This window comes from Arachis hypogaea, chromosome 9, assembly GCF_003086295.3.
Source record: "Arachis hypogaea cultivar Tifrunner chromosome 9, arahy.Tifrunner.gnm2.J5K5, whole genome shotgun sequence".
In the NCBI taxonomy this organism is placed as follows: Eukaryota; Viridiplantae; Streptophyta; class Magnoliopsida; order Fabales; family Fabaceae; genus Arachis; species Arachis hypogaea.
In genome coordinates, this window is record NC_092044.1 from 114,983,031 (window position 1) to 115,005,182 (window position 22,152).

The 22,152-nt window shown below is 31.8% G+C and overlaps 2 protein-coding genes and 1 long non-coding RNA gene across 3 annotated transcripts; all 3 read left to right on the top strand.

The window, feature by feature from the left end:
- The first annotated feature begins 610 nt into the window (after positions 1 to 610).
- Positions 611 to 2,621, top strand: LOC112709563 (uncharacterized). The gene is made up of 2 exons (XM_025761450.2): positions 611 to 1,426; positions 1,597 to 2,621. Exons 1-2 carry the CDS (start codon positions 748 to 750, stop codon positions 1,728 to 1,730), a joined length of 813 nt encoding a protein of 270 aa, XP_025617235.1. The 5' UTR covers positions 611 to 747; the 3' UTR covers positions 1,731 to 2,621.
- A 127-nt stretch (positions 2,622 to 2,748) lies between these two features.
- LOC140175008 (uncharacterized) lies at positions 2,749 to 4,728 on the top strand. The gene is made up of 3 exons (XR_011865179.1): positions 2,749 to 3,607; positions 3,693 to 3,947; positions 4,018 to 4,728. It is a non-coding gene; the product is annotated as an uncharacterized lncRNA (long non-coding RNA).
- Positions 4,729 to 9,932: 5,204 nt separating this feature from the next.
- On the top strand, positions 9,933 to 21,627 carry LOC112712243 (uncharacterized). The gene is made up of 10 exons (XM_025765074.3): positions 9,933 to 10,125; positions 10,252 to 10,315; positions 12,817 to 12,867; positions 14,456 to 14,792; positions 14,984 to 15,070; positions 15,274 to 15,363; positions 15,957 to 16,068; positions 19,345 to 19,399; positions 20,396 to 20,561; positions 21,074 to 21,627. The coding sequence occupies exons 7-10, from the start codon at positions 16,042 to 16,044 to the stop codon at positions 21,333 to 21,335; spliced, it is 510 nt and encodes a 169-aa protein (XP_025620859.1). The 5' UTR covers positions 9,933 to 10,125; positions 10,252 to 10,315; positions 12,817 to 12,867; positions 14,456 to 14,792; positions 14,984 to 15,070; positions 15,274 to 15,363; positions 15,957 to 16,041; the 3' UTR covers positions 21,336 to 21,627.
- Positions 21,628 to 22,152: the final 525 nt, after the last annotated feature.

The following is a 22,152-nucleotide window of genomic DNA, read 5'->3' on the forward strand; positions in this document are numbered from 1 at the left end:
GATGAAGTGAAAATTTTTTCTGACGGTTGTCTTGATGTCTTGATTTATCTGATTGTTACTTATTTGATGTTTTTTGTTAGATGGCAACTCATATCACGTTTGTGTATCACCATCGGGGTTGGTTAGAGAAGGATGCGGATGGTGTGGTGAGGTATAACTAGGGGTGGAAACAGACCAGGCCAAGCCAGACTTTGCTCTTAACAAGCCTGGCCTGTCATACAGTTGATTGGCCTGAGCCTGGCCTGCAGCCTGTTATAGGCTCTTTATAAAGTACTAGGCCTGGCCTGTTATTCAGCCTGGCCTAGCCTGAAGCCTGTTAAAAGGCCTGATAATTTTTTTTTACAAAAATAAAAATATTATTTAAAAAAAATTAATTTTTAATAAAAATTATTATATATAATATGTCATATATTTAATATTTATAAAAAATTTTAAACTTCTAACATATTTAAAATATACAAAAATATTTATAATAAAATATAATAAATTTAAAATATCTCATAATTTTATTAATAATAAATAATTATTTATATATTTAATTATATTTTAACAGGCCCAGGCAGGCCTGCCAGGCCTATAAGGCTAATTAGTAAGCCTGGGTCTGGCCTATTAATGTATTAAGGCTTTTAAAAGAGCCTGGGCCTATACCTATTTTATAACAGACCAGGCCAGGCTGCAGGCCCCTGGCAGGCCGCCTGGCCTTTTTCCACCCCTAGGTATAACGATGGTTTAGTGAGTGTCATCGACATGGTGCATGTTGATACATGTAATCTGTTCCTTGTTGAGAGTTTGTTTCTGGATTTAGGTTATACTAGGTATAATGAAGTGTATTGGTTGGAGCCGGGGATGGATTTAGCTAATGGGCTACGGGTGTTGAGAAGGGATGCCGATGTGGTTAAATTGTGTGATGCTGCACTGAAGAATAAAAACAGGATCCACTTGTATTTTGAGTATCCTGTTGACGCCAATCCAGAGTTAGTTGATGAAGTTGAGGGACCTCCTTCAGAAGACCAGCAAAATCATGACCAGGATCTCCCACAGAATGATGAACATGGAGGACCAGATGATATAGTAGTTGATGGAGCTATTTCAGAAATTCAGGAAACTCATGAAGATGATCCCCCACAGTACGAGGAGCAACAGCAACAGAAGGGTGAATCAGTGTTGAGTAATGGGGGGAATGATCAATCGGAGAAAGGTGACGTAGGTACTGATAACGTACCCATTGAAACTGAGGCTGCAACTGTTGAAAATGAGGAACCCAATTTAGAAAATAACCATGAGACACACGTTGAAGGCGAAAAGGGGCAATCTCAGCGTCAGGAAGCTGAAGGCCGGGGAAGAAAGCGCAGGAAGAAACATGGAAGGCCCCAACCGTCTGGTAGAGCGCAACCTGATGCACAGAACAATGGTGACGAACAACCAGGTTAGTATATGTGTTGTATATTTTTGTAGCTTAAAACATGCAATTATTCACAATTGTATTGTTAATTAATTGTAGAGCCTAGGATGAAAATTGTTTACTGTTGAAATTCTATTTTAATTGTCAAAAGTTGTTTGTTATACACTTACCTAATCATATGAATGCATCACAAGGTCGGAGGCATCATCCAAGATCTCCTCCATCAGGTCAGAAGATTCTGCCACCCAGGGAGGAGAATCAGGCTCCAAGGGTGGTTGTTCCTAACCAAAATGACCCTGATGCTGGGCCAACTGAATATCAGTACTAGTCTGAGGAGTTGCAGACCCCACCTGGTTCTGATTCTGAGGATGAAAATTCAGTATTCCCTCAGCACAATCCTAATACAAAGTTTGGCAAAATTAGATTGGAGTTAGGTATGGAATTTGGGACGATGCAGCAGTTAAGGATGCAGTCCGGAAGTATAGTATTCAAATGGGCAGAGAGGCATTTTTTCTGAAGGTTGAACCACATAGGTGCAGGGTCATCTGTTACAATGAAACATGTCCATGGGAGGTTTACTGTGCAAGGAGAAACCAACCACCTAGTTACCAAATAAAAACACTGGTTGATGAGCATACATGCCCTAGGAGTAATAGAAGTAGGTCAGTAACTTGTAAATGGGTTTCGGAAGAGTTGATAGGCAAGATTAGGATCTGTCCCAATTTGTCACAGAAATAGGCTAGAGATATATTCAAGGTGGAGTTCGATATTAGTGTTGGAGAGAGGATGATATTTAGGGCAATGGAAAAGGCTAAGGATATCATTGAGGGCACAGAAAGGGAACAATATTTGATGTTGAGGACTTATTTGAATGAGCTCTGTAAGGCCAACCCAGGATCCAGTTGCCATATGGGCACAACTCTACAACCGGAAGGGTTGCCTAAGTTTAGAAGTCTTTACATCTGTCTAGATGCCTGCAAAAAGGGATTCAAGCAAGGATGTAGGCCTTTCATATGTCTTGATGGAGCATTTTTGAAGGGTTATTTTGGAGGCCAGCTGCTGACTGTCGTTGCTCAAGATGCCAACAATCATCTTTTTCCAGTAGCATACAGGGTAGTTGATGCAGAGACAAAAAAAAAATTGGAAAGAATTCCTTGAATATTTATTGGCAGATATAGGGGACCATCAGCAATTTGATTGGCACATCATGTCAGATAAGCAAAAGGTTAGTTTTCAATTTGTGAATTCAATTACTTTATTAAACTAATTACTCAAGCTATGGTATATAATGTCTAACTTACTTAATGACAGGGCCTAATTCCTGCTCTGCAAGAAGTTATGCCAGGGGTTAGTCACAGGTTTTGTACTATGCATATGTGGAGGAATTTCCAGAAGCGTTGGAATGATTTGGAACTTAAACAATTGTTGTTCCAATGTGCAAGGGCTTTGACTGATCAGGAATTTGCTGAAGGTATGGCTGCAATCAAGAGGATTAATACAGCTGCCTGGGAATACTTGTCTGCATATGAGCAAGGAACATGGTCAAGGTCAAGATTCTCTACCTGGCCAAAAGTAGATAACATAACAAATAATAATGCGAAATCACTTAATGCAACAATGGTGGGATTAAGAGGTAAGAGCATAATTACCATGCTGGAGGATATTAGATATTACCTGATGAAAACTATGGCATTCCACAAAGATGCACTAATGGCCTACACGGGCAAGCTGGCTCCTATCCAGACGAGCAGGTTGGAGAAAGAAAAGAAGGAAGGAAATTACTGGGAAGCTCAGTGGGTGGGAGATGATGATCATAATGTGTTTTAAGTAAGAAGGCATGGTCGCACACTTCGGGTCAACACTCAAGAGAGGACTTGCACCTGTAGAAAGTGGCAACTCACAGGCCTGCCGTGCTGTCATGGAGTTGCTGCAATTCAAAGAAAAAATCAAAGGCCAGAAGATTATGCCCACCATTGGCTAACTATGGAGGCATATAACAGAACTTACCAATTTCATATCAACACAGTCCCTAGTCAGGAGTATTGGGCTGATACAGAGGGACTGTCATGTCTCCCTCCACCTTATAAGAGGCCAATAGGAAGACCTACAAAAAAGAGAGCTCGACATGAATCAGAGAGACAGAGTGGTAGCCAGTACAAACTTAAGAGGAGTTATGGCAAAACAAGTTGTAAATATTGTAAAAAGGTAAAAAATAATCTAACTTATTCTATCAATATTGCTGTTGAGTATTGTCATATGTTGACCAATGCTAATGATGTTGTATTCGTAGGTTGGGCACAACTCCAGAACATGTCCTGATAAGAAGTCTCATGTGGCATCTGAGCAAGATGCAAACGCACAGCAAGCACCTCAAGCAGGTCAGGCAGATGGAGGACATGTTCAGCCAACAACTTAACAAAATTTGCCACATATGGATTTAGAGGACATGTCAGACTCTGAGCAAGAGAGGTTTTGGGAGGAGACCATGGATGCAGTTGAACAAGAGCTCACACAAGACCATCCACATTCTGAAGCTGATGAAGAGGTAGTACATATATCAATCAATATTGAGGCAGTAACTTGACAAGTGAAACTTAGAGTTATTTTTTTTGTAGGCCAATCTCAACCTATCCGGTTCAACAAGTCAGTCTGCTGGAAGGAGAGCTCCTAGGACCAACCTTGGGAGGAGAGCAACCAGATCTAGCAAAAGTCCTGCATCAACCCCTAAAATTCCCTCCAATACTACTGCTGTCGCTGCTGCTTCTTCTAGCAGGGAAGGAATCAGGGTAAAGATGCCTATTTTGAGGCCCCCAGCAGTTTCAAGTCCAGCAGCCACTCCAAGGCCCACAGCTCCAAGTCCAACAGCCACTCCAAGGCCCAACCCACCATTTAGGCCCCACAAATACGGCCCGTTGGACCTACTTCAACTGCTGTCCCTGGTTTAGGAGTTGCACACACCACAAGGACTCATGTGGTGTCCAATGAAACCATGAATGGAGCTAGTAAAGCAACAACTTTTAGGTTCTCTAAGTTCATGCCAAATCATTCTGGTTGAAGGACACTTGGATCTATGATTAGTTCTTCTTTTGGGTTATAAGTTGAAGTTTAGTTGCAATCCTGTTTCTACTTTTTGAGTTATATGTTGATATTAGCATTCATGGCAGTTGGCATTTGTTGCACAATTTAAGTCTTTTGGTGTCTGATATTAAAGACTAAGACTAATTAGGGAGTATTCAGTATTTTGTTTGGACCAATATGTGTTAAGGCTAAATGTTATGCAGATCGAATATTTTGGTTGGAACAATATGTTGTTAATGCTAAATGTTATGCAGATCAAATATTTTGGTATTACTTGTGTTCCTTTGGCAGTGTTTCATTTCCTAAACCCATCTCAAATTAGTTAGCATATCTGAGTTGCCCTTTTTTTACTAATTTGTATTCGCTCCATTCATTTTATTGTCAGTATTCAATTGAGTGTACCATACACAGATCTAATTCATTAACAAGCAACAAAAATAGCTACAACAATGTCAACATAAATTTCACAAAACAATAACACATAACATCCATTGTTTGTCCTGCATGCATCCCTTCTCCTATCTAATCAAACAAATCACTCAAAATCAAACTCAGAACAATTCCACACAGAATGATGCATAGAAACAATTCAACTCTCTTCATGTGCTCCCTCATCATCTTTCCATCTCTGTGTATGGTCTCTGTCTCAAGACTGGTAAATCTCCCTTTCAAGACTCCACATTCATTGCATACTAGTGTTCCATTCTTCGAGATTTCCTCCAGTCCAACAGATTCCTCGTTGGTTTCGTCCATCCACTGAAAATAACGACAACCAGCGTTCTTCATCTGCCCAGCACAAAAGCCATTCATCAAGCTCAACTCTCAATAGGGAATGAGGACAGATTCACCAGAAAATTCATACATACCTTCCACAGAGGACATCTGAAAAACCATCTCCCTGGATTTCTCCTCGTCTTCGACTTCAACGCCACCACCTGAAGACGGCAGAAACATGTCCCATCATATGGCTTGCTCTCGTGTTCGTCGAGCCCTTCAGAGTTACTATTTTCCACTGACTGTGTCCTTCGATTGTTGTGGGATATGCCTCTGCTTCCACCATGCATGATAGTAATTAGGGTTTATGTTTGTGATGAATTGGGGAAAACATTCTCTCCCAATTCATATAAAGGAGAAACGGGATGGAAGGCCTTATGAGGATGCCACAATGGAATTCCGTCTGCCACATCACTAAGTTTCGTTTAACGGAGAAGGACTCACTTCACAGTTGGACAGATTAGTTGCGTTTTTAAAATTTTTAAGGGTATCATTGTCTTTAACAAATATTAGGGTTATTGTTGTCAGCGTTTTACAATTTCGGGGGCATAATTGGTAATTAATTCAATGTCCAACCGTATAAAAGAGTTTGCTCTGTTAATGGAACTATTTGAGGTGTTGAACGGATTTCGTTATTCCCGTTCTCCTCCTTCTCTTTCGTTCTCCCACACTTTCCAAAGTAACTGCAACAACAACAAATAGCATCCCAATCACTCCTTCCCTCCCCCAAACCTCCTCAGAGCAGCGGCAAGAACATCTCCGTCCCTCCCCAAACTATCATTGTTTCTCTCTGAGTACAATGTTGTCTCTTCTTCTACCGCTCTCTCTGCCTTGTTCTCTCTCTGTCTTTGGTCATTTCCTTACTCAGCCACTTTTCTATTAACAAAGTAGATTTTTTGTATGCTTGAATATTTTTGTAATATTTTTTAATATTTAAGAGATATTTTTGTAATTAACAAAAATAGAAGTCATTTTTGTTAGCATATTGATAATTCGAGAGCAAAATTAGTAATTTACTCTTATTTAGGGATGTCAACAGGGTGGAGGATGTCTTCGTGCTCTCCATCCCCGCCTCTAGATTTGCTCTCCCTCGCTGTTTTCATTTTTCGTCATGGGGGAATATTACTTCCCATCCTTATTCTTCACTGGGTCTCATTCTCTGTGGAGATCCCATTTCCCATCTCTCTTGTAGTTTTGACTAATTATTAATTTCCATAGGAGTAAAGCTGAAAGTATTCATCTTATACAAAAATAGCAAAATTTTATACAAAAAGTCTAAATGATAAGATGGTGACTTCTTTCAAAATGATGCAGTAGAGGAGGTGGAGGACGCGACCGCAGAGAGGAGAATGGACATGACGACAGAGTTGCGAAAAGGAATGCCACAAATATAGAGAACGATGCAATGAGGGTCATGGAACGATAAGGGGTGACAATATGGTGAGACGGGAGAGTGGCGAGAGGTTGGATGGAGTATAGACTACGCTAGGGATCTATGAATTGAAGAAGGGTTATGCAAATGAGGATTAGGAATTTTAGGTCTCTCTCTTTCTCTCTCTCTCATGTGAAATGACTAAAAAACATATATGAGAAATAAACTATTAAGAACAATCAAGTAAATTTATGAGCGCGGACGGTGGGGATCCCCGCTCGGGTCCCCACGTCTGCCTCGGGGGAATTTTGCCTCCATCCCCATCCCTGCTGAAAAAAATTTTCATAGTCGGATCTCTATTCGCGGCCGTTTCTGTCTCGGGGAGTTTTACCATCTACTCTTGTTGTTCCTTATTAGGATTAAGTACTTTTTTCGTCCCTAAGATCTTGGATCAAAATCAAAATCATTCCCAACCTTTTTTCTTATTAATATCATCCTCAACGTTATAAAACATTATAAAATTGTCTTTTTCAAAAAAAAAATGACACTTTTACCCCCTAATAGCAATTAGCACTTATTTCAATTATTATATTCTATTTTATTTATTTTTAAATAATCTTAATTAATTCTATTTTTCACTAGAATTACATCTATTATCATATTCTATAATGAGATACAATTTCAAATACATAATAGCTCTTGTTATTATATTTTTTTTTTCAAATAAACTTCTATTTTTTTTTTCATTTCAACTATCTATATGCTTAAAAGATACCTCTACTAATGATAATATAATGTGTATTAGTTAAGAAAATCATAACAAGAATGCTATTTTCATAAATCATAATCATTTCATCTTCGATTTGCAGGATAACTTGGGTGACTGTTTTGTTTTGCGAGTTTCACCTGCATGCCTCTGAGTAAGAGGATTATTTTCATGGATTGTTGGTGGAGAGATTAGAGCAGCTGAATGTGGCATACAATGTGTTCTGAGATGTTATTCTTGTAAAAATTTCGGTACTAAATTTGAACTAATTTATTTCATCTACTATTCCTCTAATTTTTTTAAAATACTTTCATCATCATATTTTGATGTTCCAAAAAATAGCTTCATTATAGCATGCTTAAAAGATGTAATTTGTTGGTGGAGCATAAAAGAAAAAATGTATAACATTACATCTGTTGGTGGATCAACTATCTGGAGGATTCAATTTTCAAAGACAACAAAAGTGTGAAATGAAATCGTGCCTTCCCAAAATGAAAATGAGTGAAGAGTTTGTATATCTAAGATCAAATATTGAGGTTTTATATAGTCAAAATACAAGTCCAATTGAGGTGATTTGTTCTCCTTGACAAATAAAGATAGAATTCTTAGTCATGTATTCTTTTATGTAAAACAATTATCTTTGCAAATGAAAAATGATAAAATTGTAGTTTTCAATATTGCTTTCTAAGAACTTTGGGTAATTTGAACCAATGGAAAAGACAGGAGGTTTTAAGATTTTAAAGAATAAGATATTATCAATGTTTTCATAAATGGAATTTATGAAAATTTAATAATGTAATTGTTTTTGAGTGCCATAAACTAAATTGATCTTTTAGAATTCACAATTTGAATAAAATTTATATTGGAATGGACAGTAGAAAGATGACTGGATGAAGATCTTCATCGTGTTTTATATCGTGGCCTCATTAAGTACATGTGTATGAGTTGTTGAAGTGGTTGCACATTCTATATTTTGGTCTTATTTGTATGAATTTTGTATCAAGATATTTTTATTTTGAGTTTGATACTTATTTAAAATAAATAAATAAATAATCACATAGTTAGAAGCCAAACAATAACAAAATGATTGCAATGTAAACCATGTATAAACACTTGTTTTTGGACCTAGTGTTCTTCCTCTTTTTCATTTTTAATTTTTGTCAGCTTTGGTTATTAGTATATTTTTGTTTGTTAACATATTGTTTTAACACAATTGACTACGTGCACATTAAAATCAGTTATCGAAATTAGTGATTAGTATAAAATATATATATTGAAAATAAATTAAAATATATATATATTTATACACAAATATATTAATAACTAATTTTAGTATATAAATAGCATTTTTGTAACGGGCCTCTTGCTAAGCTTTGGGAAGCTATGCAATTTCGGTTGAACAAACAAGGTTAGTAGTTGTTATAGACCTATCGTTTGGAACCTGAATGGAAAAGTACCAAATAATATTAGAGAAAGTATAGGGAGCCAATGACCTAAGTATATAATGTGTACAATGAAGGTTTAGAAAGTATTAGAGATATGATTATTAGTGTTACATAATGTCCATAAATTATTAAATCGCTGAATTTTATTTTTAAATTTTTAACAAAAATACATTCTCAAAATATTTTATAACGTGATAAAAATTATTCAACAGTTAAATATATACTTTAAAAAAGATTTTAGAGATCAAAATTAGATATATTTTTTTAAACAAAATTAGAAAAATAAATATATATTTTTAGAATTTGGTAATTTTATGTTAAGTAAACATTTTTTTGTGATTTCTTTTGTTAAATGGCTAAAAATATTTTTAAAAAATAAAAAAATTAGAGAACGAATTTCAGTTTTATTTTTTATATGCACTTTTTAAATAATAAATATCTCAAGAATTTTGCTAAATATAAAAGGCATTTGCACTTATAGAAAAAAATTGTATTTCTTGTTTATTTCTGTCAATGATCTGATAATTTAAAAGTATTTTTGGTAGTTTACTCGTAATTATACATACTGTTTCTGTTTGGCAAATAATAATAATATTCATTTTTGGCCCTTAAAACCCAAGCACAAATTCTGTTGACTGAGTGCAAGAATGTATACCAGGCGTTATTTAATTATCATCTAGTATTTTTTTAACATATTCAATTATCATCTAATATTTTTTTGTGGAAGAATAGAAAAAAAAAAGATAAAAAAAATTATTAATTGTTGATTGATTGAATTATGAAGATAAAACTAAATGTATATAAAATATTGTTTACGAAAAATAAAAAAAAAAATAAGATAAGATAAGAAGATAATATAAAAATTAGATAAGATAATAAAGAGTAAATTTATTAAGCTAGTGAGACTTATTTATTGTTGTTGAAGAATGGTTTAATAAAAAGCACAGCAACAACTATATATTAATATATACAATATTAGAAATTGACTTGCTTAATAATTGAACTATTGTTCTTATGTTGACCAACAATTCCTGTGGCTTGCTGAACACTACTGTTTGAGACCTTAATTATATAAAGGAGTATCTCACATCCTTTGCCTAAAGAAAGCTGAAGCTCAGAAATCAAGCCAAGTAGTAGTGTTCAATTCAAGAAAGAAAAAACATGGACAAGGTTGTTTATATTTATGTCCTTTTGGGGCTATTTGCAGGTTCAATTTTCAGTTCATGCATTTGTGGGACTTCCACGAAGTTTGAGACACACGGTGATTGCAATCTCTTTGGAAGTATTGGTGAGTTCAGTCCTTAATTATTAATAATCACTTTGATAAACCACAATTATTTCATTTAGTAATCCAACTTTAAAGAGAGTACAATTAATTGTTAGATATGTTTTGTTCTGTTTCTGGGTGATTCAGCGGAGAAATCAGTGAGCAATGCAATAGAAACCATCGACATTGGCATACTCGTTCTAGGAATCAAGTTTGTTAACAACCTTTTCTCCATCTGTTACAAGGAATCTGCATCTTATACCATGGTCATGCCATTTTGGATAGCACTTGCACTCTCATATATTTGCATGTCAAACTGAACAATTCCTTAACTTTTAGCGTTTGAAACCTGTTTGAAGGGAAGAAGCACGTTTAGACTTTTTGAAAGTTTTAATTTTTGGTTTGGTAATTTTTTTTATGAAAGCAGAGGTGATTTTGCTATCAAAATCACATTTACAAAAAGCAACTATTTTTAGCTTTTGCGTTTTTTTAACGGACTTTTAGCCATGGAATATACTAAACATTTATTTACATCTTACCAACTTTATCCTTTATGTATACTATCGTATTATTTATGAAATTCGTATTATTTCTATTTATATGAGCTCTATTTTTTATTATTTATTATTTTTATTTTTTTTATCAACTGTTTGTTTGACATTATGCACTTTTATAATAGTAATTTTTGTGTATTATGTTTGTTATTATCTTTTTATACTATGATTTATTGATTCTATTAGTTATAGTAAATTAAACAAAAATTAACTGTAAATAATAATAATAATAATAATAATAATAATAATAATAATAATAAATTATAGCATATTAAAAAAATACTAAAAATATACTATATAAAAAACATCATCGATAATTTTTAGATTTGTTTCAATCACTACAAAGTGAATATTTAATTTTTTTATTATTTTTAGTACTTTCTTTTATAATTGTAGTTCTCGTATATTATATTTTAGTATAATTTTTTTTGTAATATAGATTATGATTTTATTAAAAAAGATAAATTAAATAAAAAATTAATCATAGATAATAAGATGATGATTTTTTTTTATATTTTTTATTTTTATTTAAAAATATATTTGTCTATTTTTATATGTTATTTTTATTTTAATAAGTAAATATTAATTTTATTATAAAATTAATTAATAAGATCTATTTAAATATCTAAATTAAAATGATAGAATAATATAAAAAATTTATTTAAGTTGATGTTTATTTTAATCATTTTTTATTTAAGAATGATTTTAAATAATTTAAAATTAAATAATATTTATTTTATTATAATCTATTTTAATATAAAAATTATCAAATATAAATCATTTTAATACAACTTATTTTTTTTAAAATTAAATTTACAAAATTAATTTTATACCAACTTTTGTTTGTGAACTATAATTCAAACACAGCTAAACAAGAGAAGGTCAAGTACAATTTGTCTTCTATTCTATCATTCTATGCAAGCACATGTTCAATGTGGTTACTGGCAATTTGTTCTCATGACACATGGATGGATGAGAACATTTGAAGTAGAAATATCACTCGACAAACTTCAAAAGAAACTAGAGTATGGCTAATTTATTTAAAAAGATTTAAGTGTATTGATACATTAATAAATTAATACTTTTAATTATTAATTTTAATTAAAAAAATCTATAATATATAAATTAAAAATAGCAGTTAAAATTATTAGTATACTAATGATTTAGATATGTTTAAAAATTTTTTAATTTATTTTATTATAGTAATGTATATAAATAGTTAATTTATCAAAAAAATAATATATATATTGATTAAAAAAATTTGTTAAACATATGAGTGATTAAAAAGATAAATATATAAAATGTAAAGTAGTTAATATCTTTTAAGATTTTAAGTAATATTATTAATTTACACTTTTGTAATTTAGTTAGTAATATTTAGAATACATTTTAACTAAATATGTAAAAAAATCTAATAATATGTGTTTTAAGTATCAGTAATTAAAAAATATCAACATTTATTTATATTCGATCCAATCTTTTGTTACATTCAGTCATGTGCTTTAGTTTGGGCCTGACCAATTTAAAATATTAAATGTATCAAAATGTCAGATTAATTCAAGAGTAAAATTTTAAAGAAAGACTAATTGATGTAATAAAAATAATTAAATTTGACTAAAAAAACTCTATTAAAGCCACCTAATATGATACGTGTTGATCACTTAAGAAACTAAAATACACGTGTTTGTATACACACTAAACACAATTCTTTAATTAAAATTTGATGGCACATATGTATCCATTTAATATCTGTGCATATAAAAATTAGAGTATCAAACTCCACCTTTACCAAATCACCAACATTTAATAGCCATATCTTCGCACACCTAAAGTGGGCAATTTGCATTGAATTCTATTGAATCTCTACAACTTCTGATAATACTTTTCTATTCTGTATTAGAAAATGGTCTCAATCCATTTTTCTATTCGAACAAAAATGTATGAAGTTTGTCGCTCAATGAATTTGTTGTTGTGGAGTGGATACGGTTATCTACAAAAATTTTTCTTCTGCATTCCACCATCAACGACAGAAGTGGTTTGCAAATGAAAAATAGAAGGCTAAAGTCTGAAAATTTATTTGTCAGAATTTATAATTTTGTTTTAATAAAGTTTGTTATACTCTTTTGTTCAATTGAATTATTTTTTATTTTTTACGTAGCTCTTCATGCCAATATACATGATAATGCTGGTGAATGGGAGCAAAATAAAGGTGAGTATTTTTATTCTCAAAGCTTATTAGTGAAAATAATTTTTATTTTTTTAATTAAGTTCCAACCGTTGAGATTTTTTTTCATAACAATCGAATTAAAATTTGATATGACTAAGCAATTAGTTGTTGATAAATAAGTGCATAAAGGTTGATAGAGGATTTCAATTTCTATAGTATAACTAAATAAATATTTCTCTTTTGATGCATGTCAAAGAAAAGACTAATGACAAAGAAGTCTCTCTTTAATTGATTCTAATTTGATATAACAATTATCAGAATATTGTTCTATGTGAACTAAGGACTAATCTTAATTATCAAGTAAGAAACTCTCATCATAATATATGATTGAGTTGGATAAATACAAATTTAATTGTAATTCACATTCTTGATGGATTTTATTTTTACTTCTTTTTTACACTTTTCTTGTTGCTAATGATTTAGTGCCCGCGCTATGCGCGGTTTATGTATTTAACTATTCATCGTATTATATAATTGAATTATTATATATATAAATATATAAATAAATTGTGAAATGGAATGATATGATTTAATAAGAATAAATTTTAAAAACAATGACTCAAAATTGACTCCAAATTAAATATTATTTCGTATAAGTTAATAATTGGTATAATGTATACATTAAAATATTCGTTAGATCGATGATTTCGATTCATAGAAAATTCATTCAAGTAAATGGTCTAATTTATATAAAGTATATTAATAAAATAATTAACAATTTGAAAATATTAGTTAACGTTATTGCACATGTATCATTTGAAAAAAAATTAAAGGACAGTAGATTTTTGTATTTGAAATAATTTTAATATTTAATAAGAAATAATTATTCAAAAGAATTATAAGCTTTTTGTTACGTCAACTAAAAAAAATAATTTTTAAGTTGATATATTTTAATAAGAGTAAAATGTATTTTTTATTTTTAAAATTTTTTAAAAGTTAATCAAATATTTAAAATTTTAATTTATTTTAATTTTATCTTAAAAGTATAGACTTGACAATTAAAATTTTTAAAAAAATTATGATCTATCCAATAATAATATTATGACAACCATATTTGATTAATTTGTGTTAAGAATTATTTTTGTTAACTTTTTGTTAAATTAGTTCAAAATTTAATAAAAAAATAGTAATTAAGAATATATTTAATGTAAATTAAAAATTGTTGAGATAAAAATAAATTAAAATAAAATAAAATCTTTTTAAAAAAATTTACATATTTTAAAAATAAAAAATATATTTTAATTTTTTTAATTTATTTTTTTTGTTTGATAACTATATTATAACTTTCTAATAATTGGTCAACTAAATATTTAAATTTATTATAATACTATATATACTAATTGAATTAGAGAAGATCATAACTCCCGCTTAAAAATCATTTTCAAACTTATTGTCATGAATAAAATATTTTAATAATAATAAAAAAACGTATCTTTCTCTTTTCCACTCCCACTTGTATATACAGATATACACACATTTACTATTACTACCATTCAAATTTAAATTGGCACCTAACTTTTCACCAATCAAGAAAAAGATGCAACTTTTAATAGGTTAGAATATTAAACAGGAGAGTTGGGAACTTGGGATGCTCAAGAGTTAGAAAGCTGGATCAGATCAGGAACTATAGTTCTTGAGTCTTAGTGGATTTAGATCAGAAGTTCTCCTCACTAATTACACGCATTAAGAAAAATCAAGAGAAATAGATCACTTTCTTGTCACCAGTGGTCTTCTCCTTCTTGGAGTTGTTGACCTTGTCAAGGAAAGGATTACCGTTGATGGTGTTGACGGTGCTAATAACGGTGCAGCTGATGATGCAATTTCTACAATTCTTTTATCATGCCATCCGCCATAATTCTACAGGAGATTTGTAGCTTACCCCATGAGCAGCCATCTGAAATATAAAGGTACTTATGAGATCTGATTTGAGAGTCTCCGATTATAAGAGCGTTCTATTTCTAATAATAACAGGTGTATCTTTTTTTCGGAGATCACCAAATTATATTATTTTTGTTTTTGATTTTTCAAATTGTGTTTCTGTTGAATAGATTTAGTTTTACACATGTTGGTTTTCACTAACATAGTTTATCTGATGCAGAGATATTGCAGATTTATAGATCATACTGATGAATTTGACGGGTTGGTTATGGGATTTGCGTCGATCTACTTCTTCACCAGATTATAAGTAAGTTAGTGAGATTCTCAAAATGTGCCTGCATAACTTGATCTGTTTAAATTAATAGATTATGCCTCCATCTTTAAATTTAACAAATTAAATTAAATCTATTGTTAATGTTTCTGTAAATTTTATATAATTTTTTTTTACTTTTATTACGTGTTTCCCTCTTAATTTGTGTGGAGAGTCCTGCTCCTGATAATGGTGGATAGGATGATATTTAGATGAAAATGGGCAAGATTGTAGATAAAGTTTTGTTAACAAAGTGGTGACCACTCATGACAGAAGCTTCATACTATGAGGTAATTAAAAAAGTAAACAATATAAGAACATGATGTTTTGTTGTGAGTATAGTTGATAGTTTTTATTACAATTGTATGATTATATGTTTATTGATTTGCCTTTTTATCTGTTATACATGATAATGGCAGTTGGCTTAATTGTTTTGCATACTTTTATCTATTTACCTTTTTATATGCTTCTATGTTTCTATTTAGCTTCATCCAATTTGTGAAATCTCATATGTTCGAACAACTGATAATGTAAGAGATTTTTTAGGGATATTGCTTCCATGTAAAATAATACAATTTTACATAGAGATGGTTTTGTAATGATATTTTGCCAAAACTTATCATCTGGATAAATTTATTGTAACTTTGAAGTGTAAATAATCACTTTTAAATTTGAAATGTTTATTTATCATATTTATAAATGTTGATATTTAAATAGTCATTGCTTGTTTTAAGGTAGATGATTTTTAAATAAATTGATTTCAGCCAACTAATCAATGCAACTCGCTGGATAACGATTCTATTGCTAATTCTCTTTAGATGTTGTTACATCCATGTGTGAGTGTATTTTTTAGGCCTAATTGAAATTTTCTTTGCGTGTATAGTGTTGTTTTACAACATAATTAAGAGGAACAATGGGAATACATTGTTATTTTGATAGAAGGTGCTGTCATTAACTACATTTCTCTCATGGTGAGAACTATACTGGCACACCAGGTATGTTACTGATTCATAATATTCATCTTTTAATTTGTATTTTTCATGTCTTGATGTTTCATAATATTATTTGAGCATTGGATTGGGTTATCTTTGTTGTGTATTGTGGACAATAATTATGTGTTTTATTAGTTATGTATATATTAGTTCAGATTTAGGTGATAATTTTGTTTTAGTCTGACTAATAATTGATTTCAGATTTAGGTGATAATTTTGTTTTAGTCTGACTAATAATTGATTTGTGAATAGTGTTTTTCTTGTTATAGTTGATCACATTGTTACTGTTTTAGTATATATGTATATGCACTATTCAAATAAAAACTTGCTACAAATAACATGAAAATCATAATCATGATTAGAACAAAAAAATATGTCGAATTCCAGAAATTTTTAAATAATAAAAAAATAATTGATCTTTTAGCTTATTAAAATATAAGCTGAGAGCAAAAATATGTTGAGAATTATCCACTGCAATCTCTAAAAACTAATGGAGAATACCTCTCGTGACATAACATTCTCCGTCTCTCTTTTTTGAATTGTCTCCTGACACAATAGTAAGTGAACTCGATTAATTTGTTTACACCAGGCACCTAAAGATAAAAATGTTCATTAGTGCACATCAATAATTGAATATATAAAGATAGCGTGGTTCAATATAAAATTTGTGGTGATTTGGGCAAGTCTATCCAAAATAATATAGAATGCTTAAATAAAACTCTTCAAATCTATAAATTACCTGAGATGAACTTTGATATAAAATGTGGCAGACATATAGCCTTTGTCAAACATTCCTAAACACTTCTTTGAAAACAACATTATCTGTCTCATTGCTCCTTTCTTCTTCATGACATAAGAGTATCTTAAGACCTTTTTTATTTGTAACTCTCGAAATAGCCACATACAATTGTCCGTGGGTAAAAACAGGCTTCTTTAAAATCAATCAAACTTTTGATAAGGATTGTCCTTGACTCTTATTAATTGTCATGGCATAGGATACCATTATAGGGAACTGTCTGCGTTGAAACTTGAATAGTATTCTATGGTCAGATGGACTAAGGGTCATCCTTGGAATAAAAACTTTCTGACCAGCATTCTTTCCTGTCATGCTTTTAGCTTCAATAATGTGTTTTCCTAGCTTTGTTATCACCAATCGGGTTCCATTGCATAATCCAGCCGAGTGATCAATATTCCGTAGTAACATGATAGGTGTTCCTACCTTGACTGTCAACTCATGGTTTGGAATCCCCGAACACCTAATTGTGTTTAGAAATTCTGGAGTGTGTATTGATGCGATTAACTCATTAGATGGCTCTGTTGGACATGCTTTGTCAGAACTATAGTATGTTTGTGATTCACATGGATTTAAACTCATCATGTATCGATTAATCTCATCTACTATTTGCAATGTTGGGGCAAGGATAGCTCGATCTTCGACTTCATAGACAGAATTTGAAGGCCAAAACATCTCGGGATAAATTGCTCTACATATAGCAGCTATAGGATCCTCCCATTCTTTTATCAGAATGTCATTGGGAATTTGAATTGTATCAATTCCATCTTTAGACTCCCCGCATTTACCATCGCCAATGCTTAGTATCCATTCTGCAAAATCCTTTAACTCAGACGAATGTACATTAGCATCATCCGCTTGTAGCCGCATATTTCTTGTTAGTTTCAACATGTTGCAACTATTCCAAATGTAGGATGAATTGATAGTCGCATTCACAATATCCTGCCTGCTTCCTTTGGGTATAACAGGGAGTATCTGTCTAAAGTCACCACCAAACACAATTGTTTTCCCTCCAAAAGGTTGCTCTTCACTATGAACATTCTTGAATCTTAATAAATCTCGCATTGTCCTATCAAGTGCTTCTATACAATGCTTATTGACCATGGGAGCTTCATCCCAAATAATAAGTTTTGTTTTTATGATCAATTCTGCCAATGCACTGCCCTGTTTTATATTGCAAGTGGAAAACTCATCAACATTAAGTGGTATTGCAAATCTTGAATGAGCTGTTCTACCACCCGGTAATAACAAAGCAGCTATGCCACTTGAAGCCACCGTCAAGACAATTTGACCTCTTGATCTTAACCCTGATGCCAATGTCTTCCAAACAAAAACTTTTTCTGTTCCACCATATCCATATAAAAAGTAAACACCACCTACTCCATCATTGACAGATTGCATAATCCTATCATAAACATGGTGTTGTTCATCTGTCAGCTGTTGTAAATAAAGGCTATGTTCATCAGCTAATCTGTGTCTATCATATTGTTGCTCATCAGAAATTAACCAATTGATGCCGCTTGAAACCAAATGAGAGGAACACATTTCCATATCTGGAAATGGCATGGAAGAGAACTCTTTTAGACTCTTGTTGTAAGTCTTCAATTTATTCTCAATATCTATAAGAGTTAGATCCTTCAATTCCTGCTCTGTTAAACTTAAATCTGTGAAAGACACCAACATAATGGAGAAAGTTAAATGTGTAAAAACACATAGAAGAAACTACTATCAAGATCACTTTTCAAATTATTATAATTTTACAATATACATGATTTCATATTCATAAACACATTAAATGGTAATTTAACTTTTTGAGTAGTTATACAGAGTAAAATATCTTTTTTCCTTCTATTTCTTTACATTAATATTGATTGTATACATTCTAAATATCTGGTGTTTAAACTATAATAATATATTAAAAAAATTATAACATTCTTATGTAATTTTCATAATATTATGTGTATTAATGAAAGTATCTAGTGAGATTGAGACTTCTCTTTTTTTTTTTTTTAACTTGTATGTCATATAGAAATAGAAACTAATACAATAGTCAATAGACCAATTTAATAAATTTTTTCGAAGGGTCTAGATTTTGTTTTTGGATTGCCCACCGCATTTTTCAATTCAATAAATTAAAGACCAACCGTCACGAATCTGAATTGCATTTAAAAGTATGTCACTAACAATACATAAAATGAAATTCGAATTTCTAATATTTATTTAAACTGACAAGTTAGCTTACCATTTTTTTTAGGAATGAGCCGATTACTTAGCCAATTCAAGTTGGTCTCAGTTAATGGTCTAGATTTTCTTCTTTTTTTTTTTGGTTAGGGTCTAGATTTTCTTTATTGGGATATGTTCACAAATTAGTTACGCAAAAAGGCCCAATTGTTAGCTTATTGGGCTTCAATACATCACCGACTCAAAAAAAAAAACACAACATTTTCGCTACAAGCTTCGCTCATTTTCTCTCACCTGTTCCTCAGAGAGAGATGGAAGAAGGCGATGGGAAGGAATCACCCACCAATTCACAACAGACTGGTAATGAAACTTCACCATTTATTTTTTCAGTTCTTTTATTCTCTATTACTATTGTTATTACTGTGTGAAAGAAGAATTTACAGTTGCAAGGTGCAGTTTTTGTGTTGCTGAATAATTTATTTCATTTATTTGAGATCAGAGAAGTAGGTAAAACGGGTTATTATGGAGCAGCTGCAACACAATTTGAATATAGGGTGTAACACAATTTCATTGATTGAAGAAAAAAAAAGTTTGTACCTCAATTTAGGACCAGAAAATCAGTGGTTGATAATGACTTCTAGTTTATACTTGCTTTTTCTATAGCCAAACCTCATTTTCAAATTTCAACCAACATAGTCACACAAAATTATAGAGCTTAGGGAAACTTGAACCATAAAACTCACTAACTCGAGTGTTTGGTACCATTGTTGCGACCTTGTCTTAAAGTTTTGCAGATAATTATAGTCACAAAGTTGTGATTATGGAGTGCTTTGGAAAATTTTACAATTTTATGTGGATATTTATAAACCGAAAAAGAAAGAAAGAAAGAAAATTATATTATGTGTAAAGTAGTATAAAGTATCATAAGTTGGAGTTGATGAGCTTGACTGAAAGTGCAAGCTGGATTTTATTGTGGAGGCAAAGCTTACAAAAGAGCATATTCAAGTAGTAGTTATTTATTACAGTTTATTGGGTCCAATGTAATATTCTTTCTTCTTGTGGTAATCTACATTTTACTTTTACTATAAATGGATAACTTTGTATCAGATGTGCAACTGCAAGTTGGCTAGTAATGGTTTTTAATGGTGACTGTTTTATGCTTTAAAGTTTCTGTCATCTCTCCCAGGATCAGTCTTTTGAATGTAGCATCTATGGGACCAGTTGCAAAGACTGCAATGCTATTAAATTCTATTTTTTCTTTAAAATTACTTGTTCTTTTTCTTTTTTTTCTTACTACCAATAAGTGACCTTAATTTAAGCCAACAATCTAATTTGTGTTTATTTGATTAAGTCCAGTTTCTGATGATGATGAGATAGACTACACAACCAAACCAGAGTTCTATGATCCAGATCTTGATGATAAGGATGAAAAATGGGTTCAAAAGAAAAGACAACAGTGTGGCTCTGATGCTGTGCTTAGCTGCCCTGCTTGCTTCACCATTCTATGCCTACAATGTCAAAGGTATATATGGTTGAATATGAATGTTTTTAAGCTTTCATATTTTGTGATATCTTCTCTGCAATCACAAAATTATTGATTATTCTTTTGGTTGCCGTATGTGTTTCTTTATATTAATTAAATAGTCGTGCGTGTAAGTGATACATCAGAACTATGAAATGCAAGACAACCCTTCGAATTAGGGAGACTTATTCTTCCTACTAAATGGGGAAGTGGAAGGATATTATTCTAATTGCTGATGGAAACTGGAAAATAATGGAATTGCTGGAGACATTGCTGGCTTTCAAACTTTTTCTTGATAAATTTAAGAGAGAATCATTAAAACTCAGAAAACCAAAAGCCATCAGTGTATCTTCCATTGGTGACTTCTATTTAGAACCTGTTTTCCTTCTAGCAGCTATTGCTTCGCCTCGTGCATCTTCTCCAAGTGGTAGCATTGGAAGATATTCAGAGCTCTACTACTGAAATTATTGTTGATACCCATTTTAGTCACAATAAAATTTTATCTCTTGCAGGCATGAAAAATATGTGACACGGTACAGAGCCGTATTCGCTGTAAACTGCAAGATTAATGATGATAATATTTTGATGGAAGATACTCCTAGATCAAGAAAAAGAAACAGAGGAGGGGCCGGAAGATCGGATGGGCAGGAAGCAACTTCTGCCAACAATGAAACATTCAAACAGGTTTGCTGCTCAGTTTGCTCAACGGAGGTAGGCGTGATCGACGAAGATGAGGTTTATCATTTCTTCAACGTTCTCCCAAGTGAATCCTGACTGACTCAGATTTATGGTTAAATACCGTCGGCCAAATTAAACATGCTGCTGGTTGCTGAGTTTCACTTCCTTGCAAAATTTCAACCAAAAACCAATTGATCTCGCTGTATCTATCTGTTTTTAGATATAAGAAAACATCATTTCTTCACTTTGAATCTTTCACCCTCATAACCATTTTAAGGTCGCTGTCAAGTGCCAGGTGGTGTAGTTAGTGGAGGAATATTATGATCTATGATGCTCAATTCCTTGTGAAGGAGATCTTCTTCCTTGAAATAAAGCTTCCTTTCCAATACCTTTGTGAATTTCGTAGTCTCTTGCCTTTTTTTTTTAATCAATCTTGTTTTCTTTTTTGGTTGTCGACGGTATTTTCTAATCCGGGAGGTCAAAGACTAATTCATTGCGAATCTGAACTTTATTTGAGGGTCTGTCGCTGGTCAATAAATTACTGTATATACAAAGTGAGATTTGAATATTTTTAAATGGACGAAGATCACTTGATCAAGTCAAGTTGATTTTTTTAATCAATCTTTGATGGATATTGATTTCATTGAAACACTAAATGGCTCAAAACTCAAAAGGACTGAAAACTGGCCCATTAACTTACAATAAGCTACTCAATGGATAAAACCATGTCCAATAAAACATTTAACCGAATTAACCAACTTGGCTTGGTCGAGTGGTCAGCTCACTCATCCGCTTAAGTAAGTGTCGGAGGTTTGAATCTTGCCTTATGCATGCAGTAACTCATTGGTCAGCAACAGACCTTTAAATGGAGCTTAGATCCGCGACGTATTAGTTCTTGACCTATAAAAATATT

Bases quoted from the DNA above. Each gene is read 5' to 3' on its own strand.
- LOC112709563 (XM_025761450.2), top strand. From the start codon at position 748: ATGGTGCATGTTGATACATGTAATCTGTTCCTTGTTGAGAGTTTGTTT. The intron at 1,427-1,596 runs GTTAGTATATGT...ATGCATCACAAG, and splicing joins CAATGGTGACGAACAACCAG to GTCGGAGGCATCATCCAAGA.
- LOC112712243 (XM_025765074.3), top strand. From the start codon at position 16,042: ATGGTGAGAACTATACTGGCACACCAG. The intron at 16,069-19,344 runs GTATGTTACTGA...CCTGTTCCTCAG, and splicing joins GAACTATACTGGCACACCAG to AGAGAGATGGAAGAAGGCGA. The intron at 19,400-20,395 runs GTAATGAAACTT...GATTAAGTCCAG, and splicing joins CACCAATTCACAACAGACTG to TTTCTGATGATGATGAGATA.